Consider the following 18,027-nt stretch of genomic DNA (forward strand, 5'->3'; position numbering starts at 1 on the left):
AGGGGCCTTTTACCTCCAGGCTACACTCCCAGACCTATTTTATATTTTTATTTGGAAACAAGGTCTCACTAAGTTGCTGAGAGCCTAAGTATCTGAGGCTGGCTTCGAACTTGCACGGTACTCCCTCAGCCTCCCAAGCACTGGCCTGCGCCACCACACCCAGCGGTACTGGGAACTTTCTAAAAAGCATACTCTTGAATTCCTTTTCATTATAGAGATGTTTCTATAGTACATGCCATGAAAAATGTGAAACGTATAGACTTGCAGGCATCTACGAGAAAATAGACCAGTATATTAAATTGAATAAAATGTACGCTGCTGGGAAAATGATCCTGGAGTATTTGTCGATGGCGTGGGTGTTGATCTTCATGCTCACGTAGCCACTCCTCTGGCTCTTCCTCTGGGGGGAGCTCCTCTCCGAGGCCAGGGTCAGCTGCACCATCATCCTGTCGGGCTTCTCTCCGTTCTCCGGCATGTAGTTGCCCAGGTCGTTCACCTCGCCATCACTGTAGCTGCGATCCAACATCACGTTTCGAGGCTGTGGTATCCCGCAGGTGCAGGGGAGCTGCGGATACAACAAACACACCCTGGCTGGGAGCTCAGCGCCAGCCCCCAGAAGCCCTGCAGAAGTGACTGTATGCTGCAGGGCTTTGCCTTCTTCCAGTTTTGCTTATTGGTACTTGGGATTTAACCTACTTCAGAGCTACACCTCCTCCCCCAGCCCTTTTTATTGTTTATTTGGAAACAGGGTCTTGCTGAGTTGCTGCAGCTGGGCTCAAACCTGCAATCCTCCTGTCTCAGCTTCTCAAATATTGGGGTATAAGGCGTGCACCACCACACCCAGCTCATCCCTCTTTACAGAGAGAGTCTGAAGCCAGGGGTGGTGGCGCACGCTTGTAATCCCCGCGTTTGGGAAGCTGAGACGGGAGGATCACACAGGTTCAAAGCCAGCCTCAGCTACTTAGGCTCTCAGCAACTTGGTGAGACCCTGTTTCCAAATAAAGTATAAGATAGGTCTGGGAGTATAACCCAGAGGTAGAAAAGCCCCTGGGTTCCACCCTCAGTACAAAAAAAAAAAAAAAAATTAACAGAATCCTATGTGCGCACACTCCCAGAGGTAGCCCAGGCTCCACCCTCCCCAGACCCTCTGCGCTTGAGGAAAATCACCTTCTCCCGCAGCTTCCGCTCCTTCCGCTCCTGCACCGTGGTCAGGTAGTTGACGGCCGCGTACTCCAGCACCGAGAGGAACACGAACACGAAGCTCACCCACAGGTAGATGTCCACGGCCTTGATGTAGGACACGCGCGGCATGGAGGCGTTCACGCCCGTGATGATGGTGGACATGGTCAGCACCGTCGTGATGCCTTGAGAAATAAGCGGAACATTGAGAAATAAACCCGTGCTTGTCCTCCACCAAATACCGGGCCGCTTAGCTATCTCTGCTTCATAGGCCCTCTTGGCCAAGAAACCCGTCACCCCTTCAAGCCCCCACTCCCCACCCCCAGCCCTCCTCTAGCAAATACTTAGTCATCTCTCAAGATTTAGCTTTGATCCAACACCTACTAGTCTCTCAAGATTTGCTTGCTAAAGCTGGGGCCTGGGATGCATCCCAGAAGGATCACAGGTTTGAGGCCAGCCTCAGCAATTTAGCAAGACCCTGTTTCAAAACAGCAACAACAACTGGGTGTGGTGGTGCAGGCTTGTAATCCCAGCCTTCAGGAGGGTGAGCCTGGAGGATCACAGTTCACAGACAGCTTCAGCTACTTAGTGAGGGCCTCTGCAAGTTAGTGAGACCCAGTTTTAAAATAAAGAATAAAAAATAGGACAGGGGCTGTGGCTCGGTGGTCGAATGCTCCTGGGTTCCATCCCCAGATCCACAAAAAAAAAAAAAAAAAAAAAAAAAGGCTGAGGTTGTAGCTCAATGGTTGAATGCCCCTGGGTTCAATAAAAGACATAAAAGACTTAGCTTTTATGAATCTTTTCCCATTCTTTGCCTCTCAACCCCACCTTTTCCCTCTTCTGTGTACTTTGTATATTTATCAAAGCATTGAATCACTTTAAACTCTTGCAGAGAACTCCAGACATTTTGACATTAAGATATTTCCTTTGATTATTAAAAGAGGAAGAGAAGCCAGGCCTGGTGGTGCACGCTCGTTATCCCAGTACTTAGGAGGCTGAGACAGGAAGATTGCAGGTGCAGAGCCGAGCCTCAGCTACTTAGTGAGGTCCTCTGTAACTTAGTGAGACCTGTCTCAAAATAAAGAATAAAAAAAATAGGACTAGGGGTGTAGCTAGCTCAGGGATAGAATGACCCTGAGTTCAATCCTCAGTTCTGCAAACACACACACACACACACACACACACACACACACACACACACACACACACCAAGAGAAAGAGAGAGCGAGAGCGAGAGATTACCTATACAAGCAGATATCACAGGCATATGTGATTATAGATTTCCTATAAGTACTCCTCAATCAAGGGGCTAGAAAGTGCATGTGGTTTATTTTATTATTTGTGCCCTGGCCACCTTTGTAGAGTCCTGTCTTGGACCTGTCTTCCCAGCTGTCAGGCAGCTCTGGCCAGTCACTCCCATGCTGGGCCCCATGCCCATCCAGCAATGCTGACTTGAGAGTTCCGAGGCCATCTCACGAAGGATGAAAGTGTTAACTTCATTTGTAGGGGACACATTTTAAAATCAGGATGTACTTTTATTTAGCACAGTAACTGTTCCAGCTATGAACAACTGTTAGAGCACTGGGCATCTGTCCGTGGAAATTTGCCCAGGATTTCAAATTAAGCTCAGAACATTTGCTTGGCAAACATCAAATCACAAGGGATTGGGGTCATCCTAAGGGCCAGCTCCAACCTGTTTTCACTAAAACCTGGCAGGTCACACTGTCCCTTGCAGCTCCTGAGTTGTCTCCCACACAGGTGGTGTGTGTGTGGTCAAGTGGGTACAATATTTAAAGTGAGAAAGAGTTGAAGGCAACTCACCAGTGACTTTTAGAGGAGGGATTCTCATACTGCAATAATGACAAAAATCACCTGGTTAAAGACCTGTTAAAAATGCAGATTCAGCCGGGTGTGGTGGCGCACGCTTGTAATCCCCACGCTTGGGAGGCTGAGACAGGATGATCGCACAGGTTCGAAGCCAGCCGCAGCTACTTAGTGAGGCTCTCAGGAACTTAGTGAGACCCTGTTTCCAAATAAAATAGAAAATAGGTCTGGGAGTATAGTCCGGAGGTAGAAAACCTCTGGGTTCCACCCCCAGTACCATCAAAATAAATAAATAAATTTTTAAAAAATGCAGATTCAGCCGGGTGTGGTGGGGCACGCTTGGAATCCCAGTGCTTGGGAGGCTGAGACGGGAAAATTGCAGGTTTGAGATCAGGCTCAGCAACTTAGTGAGACTCTGTTTCAAAACAAAAACAAAAAAAATAAACACTGGGCTAGGGGTTCAACCTACAGTAACACACACACACACACACACACACACACACACACACACACACAGAACAGAGATAAAGAGAGGGGGAGGAGGGAGAGGGAGAGGGAGAGAGGGGGGGTTGGTTCCTGGTCCTTATTCAGAGATTCTGATTCTTCAGATAAGGCAGGACCCAAGACTCTTCATTTTTTTTTATATATACTTTTATTGGTGTGTTACAGGACTCTTGTTTTTTGTTTTTTTTTTTTAACAATTTCCCTCAGAGATTCTGCCACAAAGATCTCTTGGGCCATCTTTTGAGAAACCCTGTTACAGAATATAATCCACTGCACAGATGGGCAGAGCCCAGGACCCCCAAAAGGAAGGCTGTTTGGATTGTTTGGATAGGGACCTGAAACAATTCTACTATGTAGATTTATTTTTGGAGTGGTGCTGGGTTGAACCAGGGGCATTCTACCTCTAAGCTACACCTTTTTTTGTATATGTGTTTATGTGGTATTGGGGATGGAACCAAGAGAACCCAGAGGCATTCTACCTTTGAGCTATACCCCAACCCAATTTTATTTCTAATTTGAATAAAGATTTTGCTAGGTTGATGATAGTCTCACTACTTTCTGAGGATGTTCTAAGAACCTGCGATCCTCCTGTCTCAGCCTCCCAAGAACCGAAATTACAAGTGTGTGCCACTATTCCTGGCTTTTGTTTGTTTTGAAACAGGGTCTCACTAGGTTGATGAGAGTCTCACTAAGCTCCTGAGACTAGTCTTGAACCTGCGATCCTCCTGCCTCAACCTCTCCAGTACTGAGATTACAGGTGTGTGCCATCATACCCAGCAGTAGATTCTTAATTGTGGGGTTTTACCTGTGAGTCAGTAATACCTGGAGTAAACCGGGCATGGTGGCGCACACTTGTAATCCCAGCATTCGGGAGGCTGAGACCAGAGGATCGCGGTTCACAGACAGCCTCAGCTACTTAGTAAGGCCCTCTGCAACTCAGTGAGACCCGGTTTCAAAATAAAGAATAAAAAAATAGGGCAGAGGGTGTAGCTCAGAGGTCAAATGCCCCTGGGTTCCATCCCTAGACCCGAAAAAAAAAAAATACCTGGAGTATTTTCAAGTTAGAATGTCCAAAGGGGTAAAGGACCAATTTGAAAAGGATGGTTTTACCTGGAAGGAATTGCTTGCAATTTCAGATGCTTGGGATGTGTGCTTGAGACGTTCCTTACCTAAGGGGACTCTGGCGGGCACAGCTCTGCGGTCAATCCAGAAGGACACCCAGGACAGCATGACCATCAGGGTGGCAGGGAAATAGGTTTGGAGCAAGAAGAAGAAGATGTGGCGACGCAAAGTGAAATTAATGTACAGACGATTGTACCAGCCTGGGGGGAATAAGGAAAAAAAGAGCACACATCATAGCCCATCAGCGCCTTCATAAATGAAAGAGTACTCAGGAAATCATGAATGTCCTCCACGTTCCAGGGAGCCTGAGTACACCTTTACAAAGCGTGAATGAGCAACACCAGGGCCCCCGGGTCACCTGAGTAAATCTGCCTCAGGAAATCTCTGGGCCTCATCCTAAACACAAAGGATACATCTTTATATGTATATATATAAAGATTTATATATAAATATATATTACATATTATATTATATATTATATATTAATAATATGCCACACATTATATAATATATACTAATTATATAATTAATATAATAATTATAATATATTAATATATTATATATTAATAATATAACATATAATATATAATATAATAATATAATATAAATAAATGATATATTTATATATTATATATGAATGTATAATTTATATATAAATAATAAATAATAAATAAATATAATATATAATTATATATTATTATATATTATTATGTCATATTATATATTATATATTTATAAATAAATATATTTATATATTTATGTATTATAAATATATAAATATATATTTGTATTATATATATTTATATAAAGATTTATATATATATATATTTTTGGAAGAAGAGTCTCACTAAGTTGCTGAGAGCCTCACTAAGTAGCTGAGGCTGGCTTCAAACCTGCGCGATCCTCCTGTCTCAGCCTCCCAAGTGCTGGTATTACAAGCGTGCGCCACCACCCCTTAAGAGGATACATCCTCTTAAGAAAATCATTAAAACATTTTTTGGAGGGTGGTGGGAAATGCAACTAGGGATTAAAACCAGGGACATTCTACCTCTGAGCTAAACTCCCAGACTTTTTTTGTGTGTGTGGGTCTGGGGATGGAACCCAGGGGCATTCGACCTCTGAGCTACACCCCCTGCCCTATTTTTTTATTCTTTATTTTGAAACTGGGTCTCACTGAGTTGCAGAGGGCCTCACTAAGTAGCTGAGGCTGTCCGCGAACTGCGATTCTCCAGTCTCAGCCTCCCAAATACTGGGATTACAAGCGTGTACCACCACGCCTGGCCTCCCAGACCTTTTTACTTTGAAACAGTTTCACTAAATTCTAGAGGTTAGCCTTGAATCTGTGATCCTCCTATCTTAGCCTTCTAAATACTAAGATTTTAGGTATATGTCACGATGCCTGGTTACTTAAGCTTTTGCTACTCAAAACCTGATTTAGGATCCAGCAGCCTCTTCATCACCTGAGAGCTTGTTAGAAATTCAGGCTGGTAAGGCTAGCCCAGACCTGCTGAAGCATAATCTTAACAATATTCCCTGTATGATTTGTATGCATTGCAAAGTCAAGAAACACTGATTTTAACACCCCCTTATTTTCCTTATTTCCCTTATTTATTTATTTATTTATTTATTCATTCATTATTTTATTTATTTAGCAGTACTAGGGATTGAACTCAAGGGCATTCTACCTCTAAGCTACACCTCAGTTCCATTTTTTATTCTTTATTTTGAAACAGGGTCTCACTTAGTTGCAGAGGGCCTCACTAAGTAGCTGAGGCTGGCCATGGACCTGCGATCCTCCTGTCTCAGCCTCGCAAGTACTGAGATTACAAGTTTGTGTCACCACGCCTGGCTTTTTGGATTTTTTTTTTTTTTTTTTTTTATGGGGAGAAATGTGTTCCAAGTCAAGATGTAAAGCTCAACACAATATTGTATTTAGGCACAGATGAATGATCCCGGTCCAGCCTGTGTTTGGAGGAGGTGAAGGGAAAGAAAGAAAAGTGACGATGAAAGGAATGGGCATGAGCTCAGGATCTGCGTAGGGCTGAGGATAAATGGACACTGGGCAGCACTGACTCAGAACTTAGCATTCTGAGCTGGGCGTGGTGGCACACGGTTGTAAACCCAGCTTTCGGGAGGCTGAGACAGGAGGATGGTGGTTCTCAGACAGCCTCAGCTACTTAGTGAGGCCCTTTGCAACTCAATGAGACCCTGTTTCAAAATAAAGACTAAAAAATAGGACTGGGAGTGTAGCTTGGAGGTAGAATGCTCCTGGGTTCCATCCCCAGACCCGAAAAAAGAACTTAGCATTCTGGGTAATTATACTGCTTGGCAATACCTCTTGATACCAGCAAGTGATTGTGGATGGACTGTCCGAAAGCTTTATGAATCAAGATCATGGGTGATGCATACTGAGATAAGATGCGCTAGAAATGACTCTGAATGTTCTTACTATAAAGAAATGATCAATGAGGCTGGGTGCAGTAGTGCACAACTATAATAGGGTGGCTGAGGCAGGAGGATCATAGGTTCTAGGGCAGCATGTGCAGTAATTTACACCCTGTATCAAAATAAAAAATAAAACAGGCGTGGTGGTGCACACCTGTAATCCCAGTACTTGGGAAGGTGAGACAGGAAGATCACAGGTTCGAGGACAGCCTCAGCAAATAGTGAGGCCCTGTTTCAAAACAAAAATATATGAAGTGCTGGGGTGTAGCTCAGAGGTAGAATGTCCCTGGGCTCAACCCTCTGTAATCCCCCAAGAGGGAAAGAAATTATAAATGATTAAGAGACAGGCATATTTGTACTGATTTAAACACACAATGTATACATTTATTGAAACATCACATGGTACCCCATAAGTATGAAAATTCTGTATGTGTTTATGTATCAGTTAAAAATAAATTTTGATGTAAAAATAAACCCCCCAAAAAAACCAAACCCAGAAAGGTGTGCTGGATTGCCAAGCTACTTTGGAGTAAACTGGTGTTCTCTCTTATAGAGACAGTATTACAAGCTCACACTTCCCTGTGCAATCGTGCAAGGTTTTAGCACTAGAAACTGCATGAAGATTTGAGTAAACAGACCTTAAAAGGTGGAGAGAGTCAGCCCCATCTGTTTTAGTAGCACAGGTAGGCTGCCCGGAGGACCACAGAACACACTCTCAGGCAACAGGCGGTGGCGCGCCTGTCCAGACCCTGACCCACAGGGAATGACCGCAGCACAGGAGGACTGGCTGGAGCTGGGAGACCATGAATGGGAAACAGGACAGGCTGAATTTGTTTCTTGCTATACAGGGGGGGCTCTGGGGAACACATTCAGGGTGAGATGCCAGCTGCTAAGCTGGCAATGTGATTGTCTCAAATGAGCCTACCCACGTGACTCACACTGAGTTCTCACAAAAAGAGCCCTGCCATCTCCACTCAACACTCGCCACCCTCATTTGAGACTCCCGCCTCCAGATTCCAAAGCAAGTGACACAGGGTTCCCCACTGGTTAAGCAAGTGACACCTTTTCAGAAATAGAGGACACGCAACCTCGTGGAGCTGAAGCCTCCCTGGCGCTCACCCGCCACACTCACCCGTGCTGCTGTAGAAGGCTAGTTTAGTGGTGGTATGGAACTCCTGAATGAGGAACTGGGAGAGTGAGATCCGCTCATCTGTCTTTAAGGAGTCATTGCCCTTTTTCCAGTAGAGCATGAGGTCATCCTCTGTGTAGGCATCTGAAAAGATGGGCGGTATGGTATCAGGTCTAACTATGGCAGGGTTGGCCTGTCTGCCGGCCGCCTGCAATCCTGTGTTTCCGTCTCCCACACGAACTACTGAGATGTTGTCAAGATAGTGTGAATATTCGAACTTCAGCTTAAGCAAAGCAAACAAAATGCAAAAAGACAAATCTAACTCTCCTAGCCTTCCAAAAGCCATCAGAGCAAAGCTCTCAAGCGTAAATGCTCATGATTCCTGCAAAAGGGCTCACAACAAATTCAAACTGCCATTATTTAAGTTGCTGGGCTTGGCTTCAAACCTGCAGTCTTCTTCTTAGTCTCTCAAGTATTGGAATTACAGGCATGCCCACCATATTTGGCTTGCAATTGCTAAATTGCTATTTTATAAGTCAGAAATGGTTAAATATTGACAAAATTTCATGTGGTTCAACCTTATAAACCAGGGGTCATTTAGCTTTTTTTTTTTTTTGTGTGTGTGTGTGTGTGTGTGTGTGGATCTGGGGATGGAACCCAGGGGCATTTTGACCTTCGAGCTATACCCCCTGCCCTATTTTTTATTCTTTATTTTGAAACAGGGTCTCACTAAGTTGCAGAGGGCCTTACTAAGTAGTAGCTGAGGCTGTCTGCGAACTGCGATCTTCCGGTCTCAGCCTCCTAAATGCTGGGATTACGAGCGTGCGCCACCACACCTGGTTTAGCTCTTTCATTTTTAAAAGTATAGTGATTAGCCAGGCGTGGTGGCACTTGCTTGGAAGGCTGAGACAGAAGGATTGCAGGTTCAAGGACAGCCTCAACAAGTAGTGAGACTCTCATCAACCTAGAAATACCCTGTTTCAAAATAAAAATAAGCCGGGAGTCGTGGTGCACGCTTGTAATCCCCATGCTTGGGAGGTGGAAACAGGAGGATCCCACAGGTTCGAACCCAGCCTTGCTGGCTTAAGAGACCCTGCTTCCAAATAAAATATAAAATAGGGTGCCCAGAGGTAGAAGGGTTCCATTCCCAGTACCACACACACACACACACACACACACACACACACACACAAAAGCCAGGTGTGGTGGCACACGCTTGTAATCCCAGCCCTTGGGAGGCTGAGACAGGAGGATCACACAGGCTCAAAGCCAGCCTCAGCTACTTAGTGAGGCTCTCAGCAACTTAGTGAGACCCTGTTTCCAAATAAACTATAAAATAGGTCTGGGAGTATATCCCGGAGGTAGAAAAGCCCCTGGGTTCCACTCCCAGTACCACTAAATAAATAAGCAAGTAAATAAATTAATTAATAATAAAATAATAAATAAATAAATAATAAAATAAAAATAAAATAGGGCAGGGGGTGTACCTCAGAGATAGAATGCTCCTGGGTTCATTCCCAAGTACCACATATACACACAAAAAAAGTGTAGTGACTCATCCATTGATGGCAAATACCTTCAAACACTGTCAGGTAATAAAGACTGCATTCTAGCCATAGTTTTTGGTTTTTTTATTTGTATTTTTTTAAATTTTTGTTGCCTTGAACTTGCAATCCTCCTGTCTCAACCTGTCAAGAACCAGGATTACAGGTGTGCACCGCCACACCCGGCTGGACTGCATTCTAGCAAGAAATGATGCATGAAAAAATGGGGGCAGATAACTGAATGCCAGGATTACAAATGTGGTGGTGCACATTTGTAATCCTGGCATTCAGGAAGCTGAGACAGGAGAATCAAGGGTCACTGACAGCCTCAGCTACTTAGTGAGGCCCTTTGCAACTCAGTGAGAACCGGTTCCAAAACAAAGAATAAAATTTAGGGCTGGGGTATAGCTCAGAGGTAGTTTGCCACTGGGTTCCATCACTAGTATGGGGAAAAAAAAAATTCCCTTACAGGGAAAGGAGGCAGAAGGAGACCTTTCCCTGTAGGCCAAACATGCTCATATTTGCAAAATAGAAGTGACTCCGTGATCGCACCCTCTCTGGACTACCATTTCTCTCCAACCCCAGCTTCCAGGTGAGTCCACTTCTTAGTCCAATTACACAAACCTACCTGCAGCCTGGACATAACTGAGATAAAAGCTAATGGAGTTGTTAGTCCCAACTGTCTACGTATAAACCCTTCTTTCTGGGGCTCCCTGACACCATTCTGGTTCTATTTTCTAACCCTTCTTCTGTGTGATGATAGATCTCGGTTGTCTGCGTGGCTTGGCTAAGTTAACCGCTATTCGCTCAGACACTCATCTGTGAAGGGTTTTTGTAGATGTGACTAGTACCTATAACCAGTCAACTTTAAGTAAAGAGGATTCTCCCAGATAATCTGGTTGGGTATGATCTGATCACGTGACAGGCCTTAAGAGCAGAGTTGACATTTCCTAGAAGAGCTATCCGTGGACTCTGTGGCATCAACTCCTGATTGAGAGTTTCTTTCTTTTTTTTTTTTTTTTTTTTTTTTTTTTTCTTGGTACTGGGGATGGAACCCAGGGACCTTCTACCTCCGAGCTATACCCCCAGCCCTATGTTTTATTCTTTATTTTGAAACAGGGTCTCACTGAGTTGCATAGGACCTCATTAAGTAGCTGAGGCTGTCCGTGAACCGCCATCCTCCTGTCTCAGCTTCCCAAGTACGGGGATTACAAGCGTGCGCCATCATGCCTGGCATGCCTGAGAACTAGCCGCCCTCCTAATTGCCTGCTCTGCAGAGAACAGAACGACTCCTACAATCCCATGAGCCGGTGCATATCCTAGCATTATGTTTCTCTCCTCAAAAACCCCTGACTGCTACCATCTGGAAGAAGCTACTTTACAAATGGAGGCAGAGGCTCCCCAGTATAGTGGGGAAAATAAGGCTCTGAAGCCAGAAAACTTGGTGTTTCACTTTGACTCTGCCACTCAGCTCTATGTCTGAGGCAAGTCTTGTCCCTCCTTTTAATGATGGAGATAACATTCTCTTAGAGATTTATTTTGTGAGTTCTAAATGACAACACTGAGGTAAAGCCACTGTGCAATTAGTAGTTCTGTCTTGGTCCTGGGCTTTATCACACCCTTTCCCCACATTCAGTGCCTGACAGAGGTGTCCACTTGGCTCCTGCAGTGTGTGGCGTTGACATCCCCACATTTCCTGGTCCTAGATGATTGGAGCCACAGGGCACCTGACCCACCAGGATAAGCCAAGGCTGGCTTACAAAGGTGCCCTAGATCAAAGAGGATCTGCACTAGGACTTGGACACTGCAGGATGTGTCAGTGTCCAGGAGGAGCGTGCAAACTGAAGTCACAGGGGAGTCTAGACCATGAGGGAGTGCTTTGGCAGAGAGCACAGAGCAGATGGGTGGAAAGAAGCTACGGAGGAGGTTGCTGGGTTGGTTCACTGCCTCCACCTGGCTCTTCCTGCAACCTGGATTTGGTGGTGGTGGTGGTGGTTGTTGTTTTATTGTGGTAAAATAAGCTCAGCATAAAATTTTAGCATCTTAACCATTTTTCAGTGTACAGGTCAGTGGCATCAAATAGATTCATCATGTTGTGCAACTATTACCGCCAGAACTGTTTCATCATCTCAGACTCTATACCTATGAAACAATAGCTCCCTGCTCCTTTTCTTCTCCAGATTCTGGCAGCCACTATGGTACTTTTTGGCTCTATTATTTTGACTACTCTAAGTACCTCATAATAGCAGAATTTTATAGTATTTGTGTTTCTGTGACTTTATTTTTATTATTTGGTACTGGGGGTCAAACCCAGAAGTATTCTACCACTGAGCTACATCCCCAGCCCTTTTTATTTTAGGACAGGATCTCACTAAGTTGCCCAAGCTGGCCTCAAACTTTCAATCCTCCCCCCCTTAGCCTCCTAAGTAATCAGGATTGACTTACTTTCTTTAGCAAAATATCCTCAAGTGTCACCCATGTTGTACCATGTGTGAGAATTACCTTGATTTTTAATGTTGAACATTATCCTCTTGCATTTATAGAGCACATTTTACATGTCCACTCACCTATCAGTGAACAATTGGCCTACTTTCATTCTTTAGGTATTTTAAATAAGGCTGCTATGAGTATGTTTGTACAAATCCCTTTTCAATACTTTGCTTTCAGTTCTTTTGGATGTATTCTCAGAAGTAGAAATGCAGGATGATATGGTAATTTTGTATTTAATATTTTGAGAAAACCAGGTGTGGTGGAGCTCTCTTATAATCTCAGCATTTGGGAGGCTGAGACAGGAGGATCTCGGTTCGGTTCGGTTTGCAGCCAGCCTTAGCTACTTAATGAGGCCCTCTGCAACTTACTGAGACCTTGTTTCAAAAACAAAACATAGGGCTGGGGGTGTAGCTCAGGGGTAGAATGTCCCTGGGCCCTTGGTTCATCCTCAGTACTACATATGTATATATTCATGCTCAGCTGCTCTCCACAGTGGCTGTATCACTCAACATTCCTACGCACAGGGCACGAGGGTTCCAGCCACTCAGTCTCCACCGGTGCTGTTTTCTGTGTTTGATAGCAGCATCCTAATGACTCTGAGGTGGTGACTCACTCTATTGACTTACATTTCTCAAGTCATTAGCTTTGTTGAGCTTATTTTCATGTGCTTCTTGATAACTGACATATGGTCTTTGGAGAAATGTCTATTCAAACCCTTTGCCCATTTTATTTTTATTTTTTTTAAATATTAAAACATTTTATTTATTTATTATCATAAGGGATTAAAAACTGTGGACTCAGAAGTTGAGGTCATTCTATATGGCTTTCATGCCTGGTGCTCATGTCAGATACTTTGTTCCTGGTCTTTTTCTAGTGATTCATCAGGTTCTCTTTTTCTCTGTTTATGAAATTTAGATCTTCTATTTTGAAACCAAATCTGGACTTTTGACTCAGGAACCCCGATTTCCTTGGCTAGGAGTTCTCTGGAGTTGACCCCAGGATAAGGGTTGTTGGTAAAGGCCTTGAGGAGCACCTGCAGTTGGGCAGAACTGTACCTGATACGGCTCTAACTTTACCTTGCATGTGTTCTAAACTGTCATCTTGTTCCTGGCCTTGGCTAGATTCTGTTTTTATCTGCAATTTGTACCGAGCTCTTCGATTCTGAAACCAAACCTGGATTCTTGACTCTTCAATGTTGATTTCCATAGCAAGTTTTTGTTTAGTAGAATAACTTGGGTAAGGAGATTTGTCAAAGGTGTTGATAAGTATTTTCAATTGCTCGTTTGTGAATATGGTACGATTGCTCCTATGGTATATTGGCACAGGCTTTTCTGAAGTGTTGTCTTGAGCCATGTTGGAAGAGAGTCCTGGTATCCAAGCACCTATCTGCCAGAAAAAACCCCTTTGCCCATTTTATGAGTAGGTTGTTTGTTTTATTGTTGTTTGGGTTTTAGTTCTTTATGCTCTGAGTACCTCCAATTCTATTGCTTGCTGTTTGTTGCTCCTCCTCCTCCTCCTTTTTTATTTTTGTGGTACTGAGGATTGAACCCAGGGACGTTCTACCTCTGAGCTACACCCCCAGCCCTTTTTATTTTTGAAACAGGGTCTCACTAAGTTGCTGAGGTTGGTCTTAAATCTGTAATTCTCCTATCTCAACTTCCCAAGTACTGGGATCTCTGGCATACACCACCATGGCTGGCCTTTTTGCTCTTTTGGTAAAGGTTTTTTTTGTTGTTTTTTTGTTTTTTCGGTACTGGGGATGGAACCCAAGGGCATTCCACCGCCAAGCTACACCCCTAGCCCTTATTTTTTATTTATTATTTTAAAACAGGGTCTCACTATGAGTTGCAAAGGGCCTCACTAAGTAGCTGAGGCTGTCCTTGAACGGCGATCCTCCAGTCTCAGCCTCCCAAATGCTGGGATTACAAGCATGTGCCACTACACCCGGCTTGGTAGGGGTCTTTTGATGTGCAAAATTTAAACTTTTTAGTGAAGTCTAATTTATCTTTTTTTTTTCAGTACCTGTGGGTTTTTGGAGCCTGTTTTTTGTTTTTGCGGTACCGGGGTTGGAACCAAGGGCATTCTACCTCCGAGCTACACCCCCGGCCCTATTTTTTTATTCTTTATTTTGAAACATGGTCTCACTAGGCTTTGGAGGGTCTCACTAAGTAGCTGAGGCTGGCCATGAACCTGTGATCCTCCCATCTCAACCTACCAAGTACTGGGATCACAAGCGTGCACCACCATGCCCAGCACAGACACTTCTAAAAACATGTCTGATTTACCAAACCACAAAAAGAGATTGTAAAGATTTTACATACAAAGTATGTGTCAAAGCCAGCATTTGGATGGAAAGAGTTAGTCAGAAATGGCTCTTCAGTTATGTACCACATGGATGTTTACACAAGTGCGTGCGCTCTTTCTCTCTTGGGCGGGCACTACCATGCCTAACTTGGAGCCTAGTATGTATGTATGTATGTATGTATGTATGTGTTTTACCTTTTCTAGAACCTTTATGTTTGTGTACTCTCCTGAGGTCCCTTGGTTGCACCTGAGTATCTCAGCCACTACAGTAACACCCAGTGGGCTCCTATCATTGCCAAGTTTATTGTTGCCAGGAAATCTTCAGGAATATTATCTAATATTATAATATTAGAAGAACAATAAAACAAATAAAAAAGCTGCCTGGATGGAGAAAGTGTGTTGGGCTTAGGGCTTGGAAAGAGGCCTACATTTGCTCAGCCCTTTACTACCTGTTTTTACTACCTTTACCACCCTTCAGTTGCACTGGGAAACTCTGAAAACTCCCAGTTCACAGGGCATTAGAAAGATCAGTTATCGGAGAAGATTTTAGTTTTAATTGCCTCTCACTTTTTAAAGCTACTCTAGATTTACCTCCAATATCAAAAGTCACGTGAAAAGCAGCTAGGGATGGGGAATGCATCACTAGGAGCTATGTGCTGACACCTGAGCCCAAGCCTACTCACAGCTTTCAATTTCAAGTGAGCACGTTTGTGTGTCCAGGGGAAAGCGGCTGAAGTCCATGTTGCACATTGCAGTCACCGTAACCCTAGAAACAAGAAGATAAATCCAAGTTTTCAGAGCCTGCAAAGGTCAAGTACAAAATGAGAAAGCAGACAGAAGACCTTGGCTTCCTTCTGCTATAACTGCCCCCTTACAATTCAAAAGCAATGTTTCAGGATTTAGATAAGAAGCTAAGGAGTGATCGCTTCTTTGGAGTACTCTTCGGTATTTATGTTTAACTTCAGGACCAGTGTGTTGCAAACCGAACATCTCTGCTAATTCCTAGCACATTCTACACTTGATCTTAGCCGAAAGGCTGAGAAGCCATTAACTCCTAGCACATTCAAGCAATGTAAAGAAGCAATGAAAGCCGGGCGTGGTGGTCCACGCTTGTAATCCCCGCGCTTGGGAGGCTGAGACAGGAGGAGCGCACGGGTTCAAAGCCAGCCTCAGCTACTTAGTGAGGCTCTCAGCAACTTAGTGAGACCCTGTTTCCAAATAAAATATTAAAAAATAGGTCCGGGAGTATACCCCGGAGGTAGAAAGCCTCTGGGTTCCACCCCCAGTACCACCAAAAAAAAAAAAAAAAAAAAAAAAAGCAATGATCTCAGGCAATATAACCATGTAAATTTAAAAACTCTTATGATATGGTCTCTTAAAAGAAGCTTTAGGAGCATATATTACCCTCCTATTTTAGATAAGCTCTGTTCTCTTACTGCTTTTATTGATATTTATTATTGTGTATACTTATGCCAGTTGCCAAATCTGGAATTTTTTTATTGTTGATACTTTCATACTGACAACAGCCACTACTAGTAGACATAAATGTTTTTAGTAGATAATCCCACTAAAGAGATCACAGTGACGGATCAACACTGAAAAATCTATTATACTAACATGAAAGCATTTGCTGGCATCTAATGGTTCTGTTTCAGAGTTTGCACAGGAAAATAGGCTTCTGCACCAAGGAACAAAATACAGATAACTTTGCATAGAGGAAAAGTCTCTTATCAAAGTCAACCCCTAAACCAAACAGGAGAAGGAGGGAGGGGTCAGGGAATGGAGTGGGAATGGGGAAGGGCTAAAAAGGGATGTGTGCATGTATGCCTCTACCATCTTGTACTCCATTAAGATATATGACTACAATGTACCAATAAAAAAATAACTAAATAAAAGAGATCAATCCTGGGAGAAAAAAAAAGAAAAGAAAAGAAAAAGAAAACTCTCCCATGCAGTGGGAAATTTCATGACAGGACGTGATTAAATTGTTGGCTCACACTGAATGTACTATTTCTCCTCCAACCACACACACAAAAAAAATGCTATGTATAAATTTGGAAATAATCTGGAACACTCATGGCTAAAAAGAAAAAATACATACTATTTATTTATTTATTTATTTATTTATTTATTTTTCAGGACTGGGGATGGAACCCAGGGGCATTTTCCCTCCAAGCTACACCCCCCAGCCCTATTTTTTATTCTTTATTTTGAAACAGGGTCTCGCTGAGCTGCAAAGGGCCCAAGTAGCTGAGGGTGTCCGAGAATCGCAATCCTCCTGTCTCAGCCTCCTGAATGCTGAGATTACATGTGTGCGCCACCACGCCTGGCTTCGAAACAAATATTTACCTTGTTTCTTCTATTACTTCTTGGAATGGCTGTGTTCTGCAGGGTACTGTGGATCACTAGCAGCTAGGAAGTTTTGTGTCCCCTGGAAAACCTGATGAACTGGGTATATTGGGGTCTGGCGGGAGGAGGTCCAAGCAGCAGCTGCCTGGCACACTGAGTGGGCAGGCATCCATTTCTTTGGGTGCCTCTTTGGCCTAAGTAGGGCCAACGGCATCACCAGCCAGGAAGAAGCTAGGGGCTAAGTTGGGGGACCCTTGGAGCTAACTTTAGAAACATGAAATGTCAAATACAGGAAATGTTGTGAATCAGAGAACTCTTCTCTTGTTACTAGTTACTAGTTACAAGTACTAGTACTCTTGTTACTAGTTGTTACTAACAGAAATGGATGTTTTTAGAATCACAAACCTCATAAGACTGGCTCTTCCTTCTCCGCCTTGGGACTTGTAGGTTGTAAAAACTCACAGCCTACATACTGAAGGAGCATTGTGGGGAAACCAAACCCATGTTTACTTTTGTCTCTCCAGGTCCTTTCAGTGACTCCGTGGAAGAGGCTTTTCCCTTGCCCTGGATGGAAGCCTGGCATGTCCTATGATGTTTTTTTCTCATCACGCTCATGTGATAGTCAAAACCCTTTTGCATCACCAACCACATCTCAACACAGAAATTAAATATTTTGGTCTGAGATATTAATCAATGCTTCAAACTTCATACATGTTAAAAGTTTTTCTCCCTCTCTTTTTTCTATCTTTCTCCTTCCTTCCTTCCCTCCTCTCTTTCTTTCTTTCTTTCTTTCTTTCTTTCTTTCTTTCTTTCTTTCTTCTTTTTTTGCAGTACTGAGACTGGAACCCAGGGACATTGTACCTCTGAGCTTCACCCCCGGCCCTATTTTTTAGCCTTTTTATTTTATATATTTTTTAAAATTTTTGCGGTACAGAGGATGAAATGCAGGGGCATTCTACCTCCAAGCTACACCCCCAGCCCTATTTTAAAATTTTTTATTACTTATTTATTTATTTCTGTGGTACCAGGGATGGAACCCAGGGGCACTGTACCTCTGAGCTACATCCCCAGTCCTATTTTTTAGTATTTTCATTTTTTGAAACAGGGTCTCACTGAGTTGCAGAGGGCCTCACTAAG

General features: G+C 43.5%; 1 protein-coding gene across 3 annotated transcripts in view; it reads right to left on the reverse strand.

Annotated features, from left to right (window-relative positions):
• Positions 1 to 271: 271 nt before the first annotated feature.
• GABRR1 (gamma-aminobutyric acid type A receptor subunit rho1) overlaps positions 272 to 18,027 on the reverse strand; it is a gene marked incomplete at both ends in the record, with an annotated part of 46,971 nt that continues 29,215 nt past the window's right edge. For all 3 annotated transcript variants that reach the window (XM_080700778.1, XM_080700777.1, XM_080700776.1), the window contains 5 exons: positions 272 to 565; positions 1,168 to 1,364; positions 4,677 to 4,829; positions 8,207 to 8,347; positions 15,225 to 15,307. In XM_080700778.1, the coding sequence (XP_080556904.1) occupies positions 272 to 565; positions 1,168 to 1,364; positions 4,677 to 4,829; positions 8,207 to 8,347; positions 15,225 to 15,307 (868 nt within the window). The remainder of the gene's footprint in view (positions 566 to 1,167; positions 1,365 to 4,676; positions 4,830 to 8,206; positions 8,348 to 15,224; positions 15,308 to 18,027) is intronic.

Source organism: Muscardinus avellanarius (assembly GCF_963383645.1).
Source record: "Muscardinus avellanarius genome assembly, chromosome: 8".
Taxonomy (NCBI): domain Eukaryota; kingdom Metazoa; phylum Chordata; class Mammalia; order Rodentia; family Gliridae; genus Muscardinus; species Muscardinus avellanarius.